Genomic DNA, 17,967 nt, shown 5'->3' with positions numbered 1-17,967 from the left:
TATATTTCTATACTAAAAATGTGTTTGATTGACTCTAAACTTTATTCCCAACCTTTAAATTGATATAATACTAATTTTAAAATGTTACTATGAAGTAAAATGAACCAGGATAAAAAAGACCAATGTGGTTTGAATTATAAAACAACATTTTTTCTTATGAAATCTTTATGGTATGCGTGACTAGATGCGTGGTGAGGGTGTGGCCAGGGGTGTGGCAGGGGCGTGGCTTAAGTGTCCCCTTTTCTCATCTCAAAAAGTTGGGAGGTATGCATCAGATTCGGGGATAACCTCATTGGTGACCCAAAATCAGCACAAAATCTTCTGCTAAAGGCTTCCATTGGAGCCGCGCAGGGTTAATGTCCCATCTGCAGCGGTATTACTTAATGTCAGAAAGATGAGAACGCATGAAGCCGTGTCACCCATCCCTTGCAAGGTGCTTCAAGTGCTTTAATATTTGTCATTCCTTGCATTGTTTGCCGTCTTGCACAAGTGGCTCAACCTCTCCAATCATTCTTGGCGCTCTTAAAGGGAATCTCCGCCATTACTAAGACTGGAGAAGGGTGGAGGCAGGAAGCGATCCGGCAATTCTGGATAGGATATCTTAAAGAGGAACTTTAAAGAGGAACTCCAGTGAAAATAATGTAATTAAAAAAAGTGCTGCATTTTTACAATAATGATGTATCAATGATTTAGTCAGTGTTTACCCATTGTAAAATCTTTCCTCTCCCTGATTTACATTCTGACATTTATCACATGGTGACAGTTTTACTGCTGGCAGGTGATGTCACTGGAAGGAGAGGCTGCATGCTTTTTTTGGCAGTTGGAAACAGCTGTAAACAGCTGCTATTTCCCACAATGCAATGAGGTTCACGGAAAGGAAACTGTCAGAACCATGGTCCTGACATCACACTGTGGGAGAGGTCTCACTACAATATTAACCATACAGACCCCCCTGATGATCGGTTTGAGAAAAGGAAAAGATTTCTCCTGGGAAAGGGGATATCAGCTAATTCTTGATTATGGTTTCTCTTTAAACCAAGAATTGAACTTCATCCCAATCAGTAGCTGATGCCCCCTTTCCCATTACAAATCTTTATCTTTTCTCGAATAGATCATCGGGGCCGTGGAGGGTGTTCTATATGGCTGATATTGCGGTGAAACCCCTCCCACAGTGTGATGTCATGACCATGGTCCTGACAGTTTGCGGGAAGTAACAGCTTTTTCCAACTGCCAAGCAAATAGTAACTCTCTGTGTATAGAACTCTCAGTAAAAAACATTCCATGCAGATCACCTGGCAGAACTGAAGATGTTTCCACCATGTGATAAACTTCAGAATGTAAATCAGGAAGAGGAAAGATTTTGATCCCAAAACCAGATTGGACATGATTCTTTAAGAAGTCTCTACTATCTGGTGGCAAACATCTGAAACCATCTTACCTGGGTCATATCAGAACATAGTGGGGCTGCTAAGAAGCTTGTTAACGGTTATGTGCAGTTGGGGTTCCCGGCAGTGAGAACATCTTTTTGGTAAATGCAAAAGCAACAATTAACATAAAACCCAATTCTCTGTCCTGTCAGCAAATGTAAGCAATGATTCTATGGTGCACCATAATGTATTGCCATGAATGTGGGGAGGAGGAGGGGCTAAGGGTCAGACGAGAGAGAATAGCGTCACTATGGGCGGGGAGTGTTAGGTTAGGATTAGGCACCAATAGAAGGAAGATTTATGTGAGAATAAGGTTAGGTTTAGCATTAGTAACATGTCAGTAAGAATTACAGATATTCTACTATTGTATTACCCACCTACCAATGGTAGAATGGTAGACAGAGTCACTTTGCTTAGTACTAGACCGACATGAGTTTTATGCTCCGTTCATAGCCTGAGGAAGCGGGATATACCTGCGAAACTCGTTGCACTTTCTGGAGTACGTGAATAAATATTTGGTTGAACTCTATCAACAGTTTGTTGTGTCTACTTGGAGGAGGGAGATCCACCTCGGCCTCCCACAATTTTAACATTTTTTATCGACTTTAATCCTTTTGGCGCCTCTCTTTGCCTTTACATGTCCTGACTCCTGAGTCCACTCTTGGCGGAGGGGTGTTGCCCCCCTTTTGTCCGATCTACAGAGAGCGACTTCTTAATCCTGAGTGGGGAAAGGTCTAATCTCCCCACCTGCCTATACAGTGGTTGTCTGGAGGGTAACCCTGGTTTGTGAGTATTAGTATCATATACTTACTTTGTCCCGCCCATATCACCAGTACATACTACACTATATTGGGCTCTCGTGTCTCTTTCTGTATTCCACTTGCAATGGTAGAATACTGGTAATCTTATCAATATTTTACCAGCAGCTATCCCTGGTGCCTTTTTTGCATGTATGCCAGTAAAGTGCTGAGTGAAAAATATATAACAAGAGTTTTCAGGAAACACAGAAATAGTATTCCCTAAACTACTTACTGTGGTGAGATATACCATATCTTAACCACTCTTACTGTGAAATACACCTTCCTACACAGGAAGTAAATCTCCTTTCCTCCATACACACATCATGCCCCCCCCCCCTTGGGCTCAATTGACTAAGACCTGTTCGGGACAAAAATTATTGTAAGGTAAATTACCTCATGCAGTAAGATTTTTTTTTAGTATTCACTAAGACATTTACCCATGCAGTAATAGTTTGCTAAATGATCACAAACCTTCATGACATTTCACAAAGATTTTCACCTCATGGTGAATTTCATACCGATATGAACGAGTGGCGGGCAAAGTGCACCTGCCAAAGACTGACAGGGCGAGCCTGTACATCCTTATTGAGTGAGGAAGGCTCACATTGGATGCGTATGTAAGTCCAGTTTGGGTTAAAGGAATACTTAAGGCAAAAAAAAAAAAAGATATTTACTCACCCGGGCATCCCTCAGCCCCCTGAAGCTGGATGCTATAGCGTATATATATATATACGCTATAGCAGCATAGAGGGTGATATAGCGGCTGGGAACGCGGAAAATCAGCCGCGTTCCCAGCCTGTCGGCGGCTGTCGCCGAACCTGGAAGTTGCCGCCGGCGGGGACAGGACGATCGGAGCGGGGCTGCGAGGGCACCATCCAGCTTCAGGGGGCTGAGGGATGCCCCGGGTGAGTAAATATCTTTTTTTTTTTTTGCCTTAAGTATTCCTTTAAGTAGTTTTGGAAATTCAGATGATTTATTCCAAAATCCAAAAACATTTATAGAAAAATAGTTAATACAAAGTACTATACTGTTCAAAGTGTTTAGCTTACAAGGACAACAAGGAGTAATTTGCATATTTCAGCAGTGATACAATTGGAGACATCTCGGAGCTCACTCCAACCTGAATTATTGCAAATACTTTCTGTTTTAAGAAAGCAAACTTTTATTTTCCAATCCATAACATTTTAGTAAGGGGGCTTTTTGGTCCATTGTAGCCCCTTACATCCTCCTAGGAATTCTGGTTCATCATGAGCTTGCTGGGTACTCTGTTATCAAGTCAACATTTTATAAAGTTTCTTGCTTGTCTTGCAAATCGCTCTTAAAGAGAACCAGAGATAAAGCACCCTCTTGTATTTTACCTTATAAATCAGTGGGAACATGACAGTAAACACCTAATCTGCTCTTTGTTTCATTGTTCTCTGTTTAATCTAACTGTTATCACCTCTGATAAGAATCCCCGACTGAGCACTCAGTCTAGCTTTCCTATGGAAAGATTATAGCTGAGTCTGTCTTGTCTGGTGTCTTTTCAAGCCCAAGCCTGCCCCCTTGTGGCTCTGCTATAATGACTCAGCTATAATTATTCCCTGCAAAGCCAGACTGAATGCTCAGTCCGAGATTCTTATCACAGCTGATAACAGACACTTTTAGCAGTGAGGATGAAACAGAGAACATGGTGTTTTCTCTAATGTTCTTACTGATAAATATGGTAAAATACACAAGGGTGCTTCGTCTCTGGTCCCCTTTAAACCAAGTTACTCTCAATCCACGGTTTTACTGTACTACACAATACTATTGTGGATTTGTGATCTATGACATACATGAAATTAGAAAAAAAAGTTTTCAATAACTGTCTTACTTTACTGAATGCTTTTCCCTTCTCTCTGCTTCTTAACACCCTTCTGTAACCTTACAAATGGCTGTTTGTTACTGACAACTCCAGGCTGGAGATAGCGAACATCTCACTTGCTTTTCTACATGCGTTATCCCTTGTGAATTCATATTTGTAAGGCATTTATCTCATAATTCGGTAATTTACCTCATAACTTGATAATTTACCTCATAATTCGGTAATTTACCTCACTGGTCAGTAATTTTAGTTTCCCATGCAGTAACAGCCTTTGTGAATTGACATTTCACAAAATGTTTGGTAAAACCAGTTGTTTTTTGCTTTACCGAGTGTGGTGACGCTTTGTGAATAGAGCCCCTTGTCCTTTGTACAAGCCTAGGGACAAAAAGCTCATCTGCCAAGCTTTTGTATTGCCCTCTGATGTATTTATACGTGTTCATCAGGTCAACCCTTAGCCATCTTTTCTAAAGTGAACCTGAGGTGAAAATAAGCTGATGACTGAGATAAGCAATAGTATTTATCCTCCTACTCCTAAAAATTACTTTTTTAGTTACCCCATGGTTTTATTTTATATTTAAACATCTACAAAGTAGGTTGAATGTTTAATTGTCTCTGTTCAATGGCAGCCTTTTAAGTGTCCCAGAGTTAAAATACATGAACTGTTGACTTTTTTCTATCTCTCCCCTGCCCTCACAAGTTGAATTTTGCCAGGAAAACTTGTATGGCTTTAATTTGCTTAATAGTGATGTTTACCATATTCCTGACAAGCTACTGACAAGACAGAAGCTGTCACTTCCATGCCTGAAAATTAACTCTTTCAAGCAGCAAAATAAAACAAGAAAAACAGCCTAGTTATTAATATGTTTTGAACACTACATACACATGTTTATCTACTCATGTCACATGTCAGCTTACATGTGTACACTTTAAGCTAAACAAACCCAGTTTGTCCAACCTTTCTTGATAGGCAAAACCTTTGATCTCTCTGACTAATTTACTTGCCATCTTTGTACCTGTTCTAGTATGTTAATGTCCTTCCTATAGTGTGGTCCCCAAAACTGTATCCCATATTCTAGCAAGTGATTTATAAAGAAGTGTATTATACTAGCATCTCAAGATTGTATTTCCCGTTTTATGCGTCTCAGAATTGTATTTGCTTTAGCTGCTACTGCTTGACATTGAATATGGCTGTTTAACTAGTTATCAACCAGTATTCCCAAGTCCTCCTCCAAATCTGTTGTTCCCATCTGTAAGCCATGTATTGTATATGTTGCTCTACCATTGGCATGTCCAAGGTGCATGACCTTCCATTTATCTACATAATATTTAATCTGTCTGCCCATATGGCCATGCGGTCTAGATCTTGTAATATGACACTCTCCTGCTTGAGGTTAGCCGCACACAATACAATAATCTGATTTTGAATTCAATAAAAACAATAATTGTACAGAAAAATGGCAAGCTTACATTTTGTTTTAGAGGGAGAAATCTGATTGAATTTCCTGTAAAAAAAATTCAGAAAATTGAATGGTGTAGGGTAGATTGTCAATTTCTTGATTGATAGGCGTGAGTTTTCAATAATTTTTTTTGTTCACAATTGGGGGAAAAACAGTTTTTTAGTGTTGGTAAGTCTGCATCATCTTATGCACAGAGGCTCCTAGCGTTATCTTGACAGATTGCTGTGTTTTTATTGCCTGATGAAGCAGGGTCATGCCTGTGAAACGTGTTGCACTTTTCTTAGAGTAGATCAATACATTTCTATGATATTGAATTACACAGTGTATGTGTATACTTAAAGGAGGCAAGTCCACCACTGCCTCCTCAGCATGTTTAACTATTTTAGATCCTTTTACTCTTTTGTCGCCTCTGTTTTTTCTCCATACGCTGCCAGAGTCCATTCTTGGTGGAGGGTTGTTTTTCTTCTGATCTACAGAGAGCGACTTCTTCTTAATCCTGAGTGGGTACAGGTTGAATCTCCCCACCTGCACCTACAGTGGTTGCCTATTGGTAACCCTGGTTTGTGAGTATTGATTACTTACTGTACACATTTCATCCCTATACCAGTACTTACTACACTTAGAGGGCTCTCGGTGTCCCCTTTTTGTACTGCATCATCTTATATCATCTTTGAGTAGATAATACCCCAAAATTACCCTTGTGGGACCCCACTGCTAAAAAATTTCCATTAGGATATGATCTACTTACTGCCACTCTTCAACTTTGTAGAAATATTTTCCTCAGCCCAAAACAACTCTTTAGTAATGATTTCGAACCAAGAATCTAGAATGTGTCGAGGTGTGAACCGCCTGCAGGGGTCACTGTTGCCTAATTGCTATTTTTGTTTTAAGGAAGTTACCACACAGGGCTCCACCCTCCCTTTCCATAGAAGGACATCCTGCTGGCAATGAGTCTGTACAGTTGTCCTTACTAAATGAAATGATCACTAATGTCATCGGAAATCAAATCTGCTTGCTGACGTGTTGCTTTCTTCTATAAGGTGTCATTTTTTTTAACCAAAGAATTTCCAGAATGTCATCAAATATTATCATTAATCTTTGAATACATTTTTTCCTTTGCTTGTAATATGCTTTAACAATTTAATTAAACAATATTTCTGAGCATAGAGATACAGCAGCCCTGATTTACGTGCAAACGGATATTATTTGCATATCATGTACTATTTCACGAATCAGCCAAAGGTACAAAGGGTTGAGTTTAACATTCACTTTTTCCCCCATACTGTAATGTACTCCCATTGATGTGCAGCTTTTCGCAAGCATCCCATTGTGTTTAAAGATATCACTTTTGTTCTGCAAATGATCTGTTTATCTCTAGACTTGTGTAAATAAACTTGTGCATAGAGCATTGCTTTATGTTGAGGCCAAGTATACACATGGGGCATACAAGTTACCAGAACTGATTTTTATGTGATAATTTCAGGTGACAGTTTACCATGATCACTTTGCGGATAAGCTGAGAAGCTGCCTCTGCCTTGTGGAGTGATGAACATCAGGAACTAAATCACTGGTTGGGTACCTCAATGGATTGTGAGGGGGAATCCTGTACTGATGCTAGATTATCACCTGAAATGATCACTTCATGCTTCAAAAGCTGGCATGCACAGAAAAGCTGACATGTGCAGAAAGCTTCACTCAGGAGGGTTGTGGCCTTACTGTTTAAGGAACATAAAAGTGACTAAATACCATTAGTTTTACCACAGGAGCTTACAGTCATTGTCTGGCTATGGCGGGATTCTCGCCACGTTTGCTTATGTGAGATGTTCTCTTTAAAATGTAGAAAAGTTGTTTTTTCAATCCCGAAAATGCGAATTTAAATAAAGGAACATGGGTTTGTGCATTGTTTCCATCTGTTGTACAGCGAGGCGTCGCGCACTGTGCGTCCGACCAGAGCTAAGACCACAGAAATAGATTATAATAATTGAATGCAGCATGCCAAAATCCTGGCATTGGGCAAAACCAGAGACAAAGGAGCTTCCATGGACTAGACTCCGGAACCTGAGATCACCTCTGGACCCTGAAGCCCAGTTGGCGGCTTGCGGACCCCCAACAGCTGCCCTGGGGGTAGTGGGGGGCAGAGAGGGTTAGGGGGCAGAGGGATGGAAGCTTTGGGAAGGTGTCCTTACTTTAGTGTAGTGTACTTGTTAGTTGTGCCCAGTCCAAACACTGAGCTGGGGGACAGCTGCTGTAACATTCACAGGGCATGGCAACATCCCAGCCACCAGCACTGAATACAGGAGCTGCATCTCTGCCCCCTCTATTGTCACATTCTCTCACCCCCCCCCCCCCCCCCCCCCCCTTTTTATCCTCTAAAAAACAAGTAGGCGGACTGCAGCAGTATCAATCTGCCAATGGCAGTCTGCAGGCTCTGAAAGCCAAAAAGACAGAAAGAGCCAGAGAGAGAGACAGAGACACACGAGATGTGCTGCTCACTGCCATCCAAATCCCCTAAACCATCACCACCGCTCGCTGCGCCTGGACTGGAGACCACCGAGACATGACAGGCGCTCCGCGACATCGCTCGCTGCTATAAAGGGAAAACTTTCCAAAACTTCATACAACTTCTGTGAAGAGTCGCCCGCGAGCCTGGAGACCTGACTGGTTGCACGGCTGGGGAGGGGGAGAAGGATTTCTTTTTGGGGGGGCCCTTAACAGGACTTAAAGGACCTTCCCAGCGAGAGGACGCCAGTCATGATTCTTCTGTCATCTCGGAGCGTATTGCTTTCAGTGTATTATCCTCAGATTTTCCTCATCCTGACCAGCGGCAGTTACCTGTAAGTCTCTTTCACTCACTGTTACTCCTTTCCCCCCTCCGCAGGTGTAGAGCAAAGAGGGAAGATCAGAGGGGGGCGTGTGCTACAGACAGGCACAGAGCTGATCCCAGATACAATGTATCGATCCTCACTGTTACTATGGTGACGCAGTGTATGCATTTTTCTCTCCTTATCTGTTTGTCTCGTGTTTTATCTATGCTTGGGATTGATTCATAAAACGTATCTCAGTAATTAGGATGATCTTTCCTAGGCTCTTATTCATTTCTCTTTTTTCTCCTAAGTGACATTTTCACACCTTATCAATAAAATGCCCTTTAAGCCAGCAGCAGGCAAGAAAGTACTCTGAATAATTTTGGCAGTACTTTTTCACCAACTTTTTGATACTTTTTTCAACAGCAAAGTGCTGAAAAGTTATTTTAAACATAAGATGGGAAATTATCTCCTAGGATAAAACTTAAGAAAAACAAAAATTTGCCTTCCTAAAACAGAAAGAATTTGCGATAATTCAGATTGGAGTGAGCTCGAGATATCTCTAAAACTTAAAGAGACGGTTCAGGGTGGCTCTTAAAAAAATAAAAATGCCCATCCACTTACCTGGGGCTTCCTCCAGCCGTGGGCAGCCAGGACGTGCCCTCGGCGCCGCTCCGCAGGCTCCCGGTCCCCTCCGGTGGCCGACCCGACCTGGCCAGGCCGGCTGCCAGGTCGGGCTCTTCTGCGTTTCAAAATGCGCCTCACGGGGGCACGCTGACGTCATCGGACGTCCTCTGGGCTGTACTGCGCAGGCTCAGAACTACTGCGCCTGCGCAGTACAGCCCGGAGGACGTCCGATGACGTCAGCGCGCCCCCGTGAGGCGCATTTTGAAACGCAGAAGAGCCCGACCTGGCAGCCGGCCTGGCCAGGTCGGGTCGGCCACCGGAGGGGACCGGGAGCCTGCAGAGCGGCGCCGAGGGCACGTCCTGGCTGCCCACGGCTGGAGGAAGCCCCAGGTAAGTGGATGGGCATTTTTATTTTTTTAAGAGCCACCCCGAACCTTCCCTTTAAAGGACAACTGCAGTGAGAAGAATATGGAGGCTGCCATCATTATTTTCGTTTCAACAATATTAGTTGCCTGGCACTCCTGTTGATCTAAGTGGCTGCAGTAGTGTCTGAATAACACCAGAGACAAGCATAATTTTATCAGATCTGACAATGTCGGAAACACCTGATCTGCTGCATGCTTGTTCAGGGGCTATGGCTAAAAGAATTAGAGGCAGAGGTTCAGCAGGGCTGCCAGGCAACTGGTATTGATTAAAAGGAATTAAACATGGCAGCCACCATATACTTCTCAGTACAGTTGACCTTTAAGGTATCCATGCATTACTCGATTTTCCACTGATCAATTAAGCGATTAACTTTATTGGGTGATCAATTACAGTGTGGCTCATTGAAAGTCTATCGATTAGTGGCCCACACACTGCAATCGAGATCCTATGCTAGTCTCCTTCACTAACCGATCTAAACGATGTTGTGCCTCCATGCTCTGAAACCAAACATCGATTCTGTGTCGATCAAAATCATGTGAACAGCAGCTGATTCCTTTATGTTGGTTGAGTGACCAGCAGTGGCGTAGCTAAGGAGCTGTGGGCCCCGATGCAAGTTTTACAATGGGGCCCCCCAAGCACTCTATACATAACAATTGATACGGCGCACCAAAACCTGCCAATGGCAACCACAGTGTCAGAGGTGCAAGAAGGGGATGGGGAGCAGTTTATTAATGATTACCACTATTCAAAGTATCTATAGAAATGATTATTATGAGCACAGGACCAATAGAGAGCTAATACTGTAGTTGAGGGTGGGCCCTTCGGGGCCCCTCTGGCCCAAGGGCCCCGATGCGGTCGCTACCGCTGCAACCCCTATTGCTACGCCCCTGGTGACCAGATATTGGCTAATTTTCTTTGAGCGAACAGGATGGAACATACTGGATTCTCCCGCAATCTGATAATTTGATCAAATCGAATGGCCGATCAAGCAGGAAAATCGAATAATGTAGGAGGAAAATTGAATTGATTTTGGACCCTAATATCTCTCCTTATCAGATGTAATTCATAATTTATCTCTTCTTAAAGGGGAAGGTCCGAGGTGATTAAAAATCAAAAATATACTTACCTGGGGCTTCCTCCAGCACCTTGTAGCCATCCTGTGCCCTCGCCGCAGCTCCGTTCCCCGGGGTCCCCTTCGGTGCAAGATGCCTACTGCGCTTCAGCGTGCGACTCACAGAGTCGCACTGACATCATCGGGAACTGTACAGTCCGGATGATGTCAGCTCGACTCCAAGAGTCGCTCGCGCAGGCGGCATCTTGCACCGAAGGGAAACCTGGGCCACCGGCAGGGAGCGGACCTGCGGCGAGGGCACGGGACGGCTGCAAGGGGCTGGAGGAAGCCCCAAGTAAGTAGATTTTTGTTTTTTAATCACCTCAGACCTTTCCTTTAACTATTTATCTCATTATTTATCTATCAATTTATTTTATTTATTTTTACTGTTACCAATGATGTTCTTGGTGACTGTGGTCTCAACTGCCTTCAGATCATTAACAAGCTCCTCCCATGTCATTGTGGGCGGATCCCTCACCTTTCTCATGATCCTCCTCACCCCATGAGGCAAGTCCTCGCATGGAGATCCAGACAGAGGGCAATTGCTGGTCATTTTATATTTCTTCCGTTTCTGAATAGCTGCACCAACATCTGTCACCTTCTCACCGCACTCAGCTCTTTAAAGGGACTAGAGCATTTAGTCCCTAATCAGTTACATTACAGTTCAATGCTTTTGCTTCTGAATTCCTTGCCACATGTTTGACTAGGGGTATGGCAGGGGCATATTCGAGGTGTTGCAGGGGTGTGTCTTAAATTTGTTGCTTTTTTATGTTAAAATGTTGGGAGGAGTGCATCATCCTGGAAAATCATCAGAACTTTTCCTGTTCACTGTGCAGTGCTGACATCACAAGCAAGCTGGTGGCCTGGGATTACAAAAAATGCAGTAAAGTTGCAGTGTGTGCTGATCTCTGCTACCTCGAGTATTGTACAGTATAAGCTGTTACTCTGCACCTGTACTGATAGTAAACTAGCTGCAGAGTGTGCTGATCTTTGCTACTCCAGTATGTAAAGTATAAGCAGTTACTCTGTGCCTGTACTGGTAGTAAACTAGGTGCAGTGTGTGCTGATCTCTGCTACCTGCAGTATGTATAGTATAAGCTGTTACTCTGTGCCTGTACTGATAGTAAACTAGCTGCATGTGTGCTAATGTCTGCTACCACCAGTATGTGCAGTATAAGCTGTTACTCTGCACCTGTACTGATGGTAAACTAGCTGCAGTGTGTGCTGATCTCTGCTGCCTCCAGTATGTACAGTATAAGCTGTTGCTCTGTGCATGCACTGATAGTAAACTAGCTGCAGTGTGTGCTGATCTCTGCTGCCTCCAGTATGTACAGTATAAGCTGTTACTCTGTGCCTGTACTGATAGTAAACTAGCTGCAGTGTGTGCTGACCTCTGTTACCTCCAGTATGTATAGTATAAGCTGTTACTCTGTGCCTATACTGATAATAATATAGCTGCAGTGTGTGCTGATCTCTGCTACCTCCAGTATATACAGTTTAAGCTGTTACTCTGCACCTGTACTGATGGTAAACTAGCTGCATGTGTGCTAATGTCTGCTACCAGCAGTATGTATAGAATAAGCTGTTACTCTGTTCCTGTACTGAAAGTGAACTACCTGCAGTGTGTGTGCTGATCTCTGCTACCTTCAGTATGTACAGTATAAGCTGTTACTCTGTGCCTATGCTGATAGTAAACTAGGTGCAGCGTGTGCCGATCTCTGCTACCCCCAGTATGTGCAGTATAAGCTGTTACTCTGTTCCTGTGCTGATAGGTAACTAGCTGCAGTGTGTGCTAATCTCTGCTACCTCCAGTGTGTACAGTATAAGCTCTTACTCTGTGCCTGTACTTATAATAAACTAGCCGCAGTGTGTGATGATCTCTGTTACCTCCAGTATGTACAGTATACGCTGTTACTCTGTGCCTGTGCTGATAGTTAACTATCTGCGGTGTGTGCTGAGTGACCTCTCTTTGAAATTTGTGCCGATTTCCTCCCTCTTTTAATATCATCACTGACTGTGCAGATTGTTATCAGCTCTGCAGCACATGTAGTGAAAAGAATGGGCAAACAAGGAGCCATTTTAAGCATGATAAAAAACCCAGCATTGAACAAGGTGAATTATCAGAGCATTTGTGTTAATTAGTGTAAATTTTAAGTTTGTCTCCGTTTCGCACCAGTGGTGGGCGCTGGCTGGCATACCTTGTTGCTAGGCAACCCGCCGCATGCTCCCCCGCTGCTTCGTGCACTATGAAGTCATGGTTGGGTACCAGAGCATGCTGGGAATGGCATGGGACAGAGAGGACATCTTAGCTACCCTGATGATGCCAGTTCTTCACTGGCAAAACCCGTCGGCGTTGCTCAGCCTGTGATCAGCAGACCTGGTGAATGACTGCCATTCGGCTGCCACTCTTATTGTTGGACTACCGACGCTAGGTATGCTTGCACCTTGTCATTGTGTTGTACATATTACTGGACTTTGTGCTGAACTCAGAGGCTCCATCGATGGTCTGGATCTTGACTGTTAACAACCGGCGGTGACTATGATTGGGTCTTGCAGATCTGCTCACTTCTCGTTATACTGTGTTTAAAGAGAAACCGTGACCAAGAATTGAACTTCATCCCAATCAGAAGCTGATACGCCCTTTCCCATGAGAAAGCTATTCCTTTTCACAAACGTATCGTCAGGGGGCCTCTGTATGGCTGATATTGTGGTGAACCCCCTCCCACAGTGTGATGTCAGGACCATGGTCCTGACAGTTTCCTGTCTGTGAACCTCATTACATTGTGGGAAATAACAGCTGTTTCCAACTGCTAAAAGAGCAAGCAGCATATCCTTCCAGTGACATCACCTGCCAGCAGTAAAAATGTCACCATGTGGTTAATGTCAGAATGTAAATCGGGGATAGGAATGATTTTACAATGGGAAAAACACTGACTAAATCATTCATACATAATTATTGTAAAAATGCAGCACTTTTTTTTATTACATTATTTTCACTGGCGTTCCTCTTTAAGTGGCCGAGATTTGTAACAGCTATAGTGACTGTGATTTGGTCGCTATCTACATATCTATTTGCCTCTATCAACTGAATGTTATGGAACCCAATTTTATATAGACTGGCAATATGAGATCCTGTTTGCCCAGCTTTCCCTTAGATTTTTGCTATCATTGCTCTCTGCCTGTGTGTTTTGTATTACCTGCATGTCATTGCAATTTGGTTGTATCTTTGGTTATATCTGCAGGTCAGTGATACCTCCTTTTCATTCCTATTATTTTCCTATCATTGGAATTGTATGTCAATCAGAACTGCCTTTATTTGGTATTATTGGTATATCATTGGAATTTGCTAGTTGGTAGCATACATGTCATCAGACTTTGCCTGAGAATTATCTGCCTGTCATTGATATGCAGCCTCATTCCTTATTCACAGTGGGACGTTGCGGAGCTGTATTATCTATATATATAACATTGGATGTAAGTATGTGTGTGTGTGTATGTGCCGCGATCACGCGAAAACGGCTTGACCGATTTGAACGAAACTTGGTACACAGATCCCTTACTACCAGGGATGATATGTTCTGGGGGTCTCGGGTCCCCCCTGCACACCTGGGCGGAGCTACAAACAGCAAATCAGATTTCACCCATTCAAGTCAATGGAAAAAATGGAAAAGGCTGCCATTCTGCCAGTAATCAAGCCAGAGTCCCCACACTTGGCACAGTTGGTCACTTAGTGACCAAGGTTACAAATCCAGGAAAAGTGGGCGGAGCATAAAACAGCCAATCAAATTTCAGCCGTTCATTTTAAATGGGAAAATGTAAACTGCAGCCATTCTTAGACTGTTAATCACAGGGTTCTCAAACTTGGCACACTTGGTCACTGGGTGAATGCGATTAAGATTCAAGAAAATGGGTGGAGCCTACAACAGCCAATCAAAATTCACCTATTGATTTTCAAGGGGAATATTTAAACTGCTGCTATTTCTTACACTTTTAATGGCAGAGGCTTCAAACTTGCTACAGTCGGACATTGGGTGACTGGGGTCCAAGTTCACTAAAGGGCCGGGGCCACAAACAGCCAATCAGATTTCCTTGGTGGATAAACTGCTTCCATTCACACATTTTTGATGCCAGGAACCTGAAAGCTCACAAACTTGGTCATTGAGTGACTGTGTGTCAAGGTTACAAAAAGTGGGCGGAGACAAAACAACTTTTACTGGGAAAATGTAAACTGCAGCCATTCTTACACCGTTAATGGCAGGGTTCTCAAACTTTGCACAGTTGGTCAATGGGTGACTGAGATTAAGATTTTGGAAGGTGGGTGGAGCCTACAACAGCCAATAAAAATTCACCTTTTGATTTTCAAAGGGAATATTTCATCTGCTACCATTCTCTTATACTGTTAAAAGCAGATGTCTTAAACCTGGTACAGTTGGTCACTGGGTGACTGGGGTCCACATTCAGAAAGGGGGTGGAGCCACAAACAGCCAGATTTGTTTATTTTTTAATGGGAATATACAAAGTATTGATACCAAGGACCCCAAAGCTGATAAACTTGATAATTGAGTGACTGTATGTCAAGGTTAGAAAAAGTGGGCGGTGCCAACAACTAAATTTTTAACATGGCAGGGTTCCCAAACTTTACACAATTGGCCACTGGGTGACTGGGATGAATATTCAGAAATGTGGGTGGAGAAATCAAAATGTACCTATTGATTTTCAAGGGGAATATTCACATTGCTACCATTCTCACACTGTTACTGGCAGAGGTCTTAAACCTGATACAGTCAGTAATTGGGGGACTGGGGTCCAAATTCACTAAAGGGGTGGAGCCACAAACAGCCAATCAGATTTGTTAGATTGATTTCAGCCATTCTGTTATTGGCAGGGTTCTCAAACGTGACACAGTTGGCCACTGGGTGACTGGGACTAATATTCAAAAAAGTGGATGGAGCCTACAGCAGCCAATCAAAATTCACCTTTTAATTTTGAAGGGGAATATTTATATTGCTGCCATTCATGCACTCTTAATGGCAGAGGCCTAAAATCTGCTACAGTCAGTCACTGGGAGACTGGGGTTTAAATTTTGAAGGGAGCGGGCCAAAAACAGCCAATCAGATTTGTTTAATTTTAATGGTAAAAAGCAACTTATTGATGCCAAGGACCTCAAAGTTCATAAACTTGGTCATTAAGTGACTGTATGTCAAGATTAGAAATAGTGGGCGGAGCCAAAAACAACTAACTTCTTACGTGGGAAAATGTAAACTGCAGCTTTTATTACACTGTTAATGGCAGGGTTCTCAAACTTCACACAGTTGGTCACTGGATGACTAGGATTAATATTCGGAAAAGTAGGTGGAGCCTACAAGAGCCAATCAAAATTCACCTATTGATTTTCAAGGGGAATATTGAAACTGCAGCCATTTTCACACTCTTAATAGCAGAGGCCTCAAACCTGCTACAGTCGGTCGTTAAGTGTCTGGGGTTCAAATTCAGTAAAGGGGCAGAGGCAAAAACAGCCAGATTTCTTTGCTGGATAAACTGCTTCCATTAGCACAATTTTGATGCCAGGAACCCAAAAGCTCACAAACTTGGTCATTGAGTAGTGACTGTGTGTCCAGGTTACAAAAAGTGGGTGGAGTTAAAAACAGATTTTTCTGGGAAATTGTAAACTGCAGCCCTTCTTCACTGTTAATGGCAGGGTTCTCAAACTTAGCATAGCTGGTTACTGGGTGACTGGGATTAATATTCAGAGAAGTGGGTGGAGCCTAAAAATGCCAATCAAAAATCACATATCACTTTTCAAGGAGAATATTAAAATTGCTGCCATTCTTGCACTGTTAATGGCACAAGCCTCAAACCTGGTACAGTTGGTCATTGGGTCACCGGGGTTCAAATTCAGAAAAGGGGACAGAGCCACAAACAGTGAATCAGATTTGTTTCATTTCATGGGAAAATACAAATTATTGATGCCAAGGACCCCAAAGCTCACAAACGTGGGCATTAAGTAGTGACTTTGTGTCCAGGTTACAAAAAGTGGGCGGAGCCAAAAACAAATTTCACTGGGAAAGTGTAAACTGCAGCCCTTCTTACACTGTTTATGGCAGGGTTCCCAAACTTTGCCCAGGTGGTCACTGAGTGACTGAGATTAATATTCAGGGAAGTGGGTGGAGCCTATAATAGCCAATCAAAATTCACCTGTTGATTTTCAAGTGGAATATCTAAATTGCTGCCATTTTTACACTGTTAATAGCAGATGCCTCAAACCTGCTACAGTTGGTCATTGGGTGACTGGGGTTCAAATGCTGGAGAAGGGCAGAGCCACAAACAACCTATCTGATTTGTTTTGATTTTTATGGGAATATACAAATTATTGATGCCAAGGACCCCAAAGCTCACAAACTTGGTCATTGAGTGTTTATGTGTTAACCAGCTGAGCGGTCTGGACGAGCTCAGCTCGTCCAACACCGCCAGCGGCTGCCGCTCAGGCCCTGCTGGGCCGATTTTAACGAAATAAAAAGCAGCACACGCAGCCGGCACTTTGCCAGCCGCGTGTGCTGCCTGATCGCCGTTGCTCTGCGGCGATTCGCCGTGAGCAGCGGCGAAAGAGGGCCCCCCTAGCCGCCTGAGCCCAGCGTAGCCGGAACAAAAAGTTCCGGCCAGCGCTAAGGGCTGGATCGGAGGCGGCTGACGTCAGGACGTCGGCTGACGTCGATGACGTCACTCCGCTCGTCGCTATGGCGACGATATAAGCGAAGCAAGGAAGGCCGCTCATTGCGGCCTTCCTTGTTTATTCTGGGCGCCGGAGGCGATCGGAAGATCGCCTCCGGAGCGCCCTCTAGTGGGCTTTCATGCAGCCAACTTTCAGTTGGCTGCATGAAATAGTTTTTTTTTTATTTAAAAAAAACCCTCCCGCAGCCACCCTGGCGATTTAATCAGAACGCCAGGGTGGTTAAATACCAGTCAAATACATACACGGGCAACGCCGGGTCATCAGTGGGTGGCGACAAATACAAATTTCACTGGGAAAATGTAAACTGCAGCCATTCTTACACTGTTAATGGCAGGATTTTTAAACTTTGCATAGTTGGTCACTGGGTGACTGGGATTAATATTCAGAAAAGTGGGTGGAGCCTACAAAACTGAATCAAACTTCACCTATTGCTTTTCAAGGAGAATATTTAATTGCTACTATTCATGAACTGTTAATGGCACAGGCCTCAAACCTGGTACAGTTGGTCATTGGGTGACTGGGGTTCAAATTCAGAAAAGGGGGTGGAGCCACAAACAGCCAATCAGATTTTTTTCATTTCAACGCAAATTATTGATACCAAAGACCGCAAAACTCACAAACTTGGTCATTGAGTAATTGTGTTAGGGTTAGAAAAAGTGGGTGGAGCCAACACCAGCCAAATACATACCCGGGCAACGCCGGGCAATCAGCTAGTAAAGTCATATAACGCAGCTTACAG

General features: G+C 43.4%; 1 protein-coding gene across 2 annotated transcripts in view; it reads left to right on the top strand.

Moving 5' to 3' along the window:
- WNT7B (Wnt family member 7B) overlaps positions 1 to 17,967 on the top strand; it is a 174,280-nt gene that overhangs the window by 19,692 nt on the left and 136,621 nt on the right. Inside the window, exon 1 of one of the 2 annotated variants that reach the window (XM_068278209.1) lies at positions 7,949 to 8,364. The exons of the other annotated variant lie outside the window; for it this stretch is intronic. Within the exon in view, the coding sequence (XP_068134310.1) occupies positions 8,282 to 8,364 (83 nt within the window). The 5' untranslated portion in view covers positions 7,949 to 8,281. Of the gene's footprint in view, positions 1 to 7,948; positions 8,365 to 17,967 lie in introns of those variants that run through there. 2 annotated transcript variants of the gene reach the window in all.

This window comes from Hyperolius riggenbachi, chromosome 3 (assembly GCF_040937935.1).
Source record: "Hyperolius riggenbachi isolate aHypRig1 chromosome 3, aHypRig1.pri, whole genome shotgun sequence".
NCBI classification, from domain to species: domain Eukaryota; kingdom Metazoa; phylum Chordata; class Amphibia; order Anura; family Hyperoliidae; genus Hyperolius; species Hyperolius riggenbachi.
The sequence above is the reverse complement of the archived record's forward strand: the minus strand, read 5'-3'. Positions and strand labels throughout refer to the sequence as shown.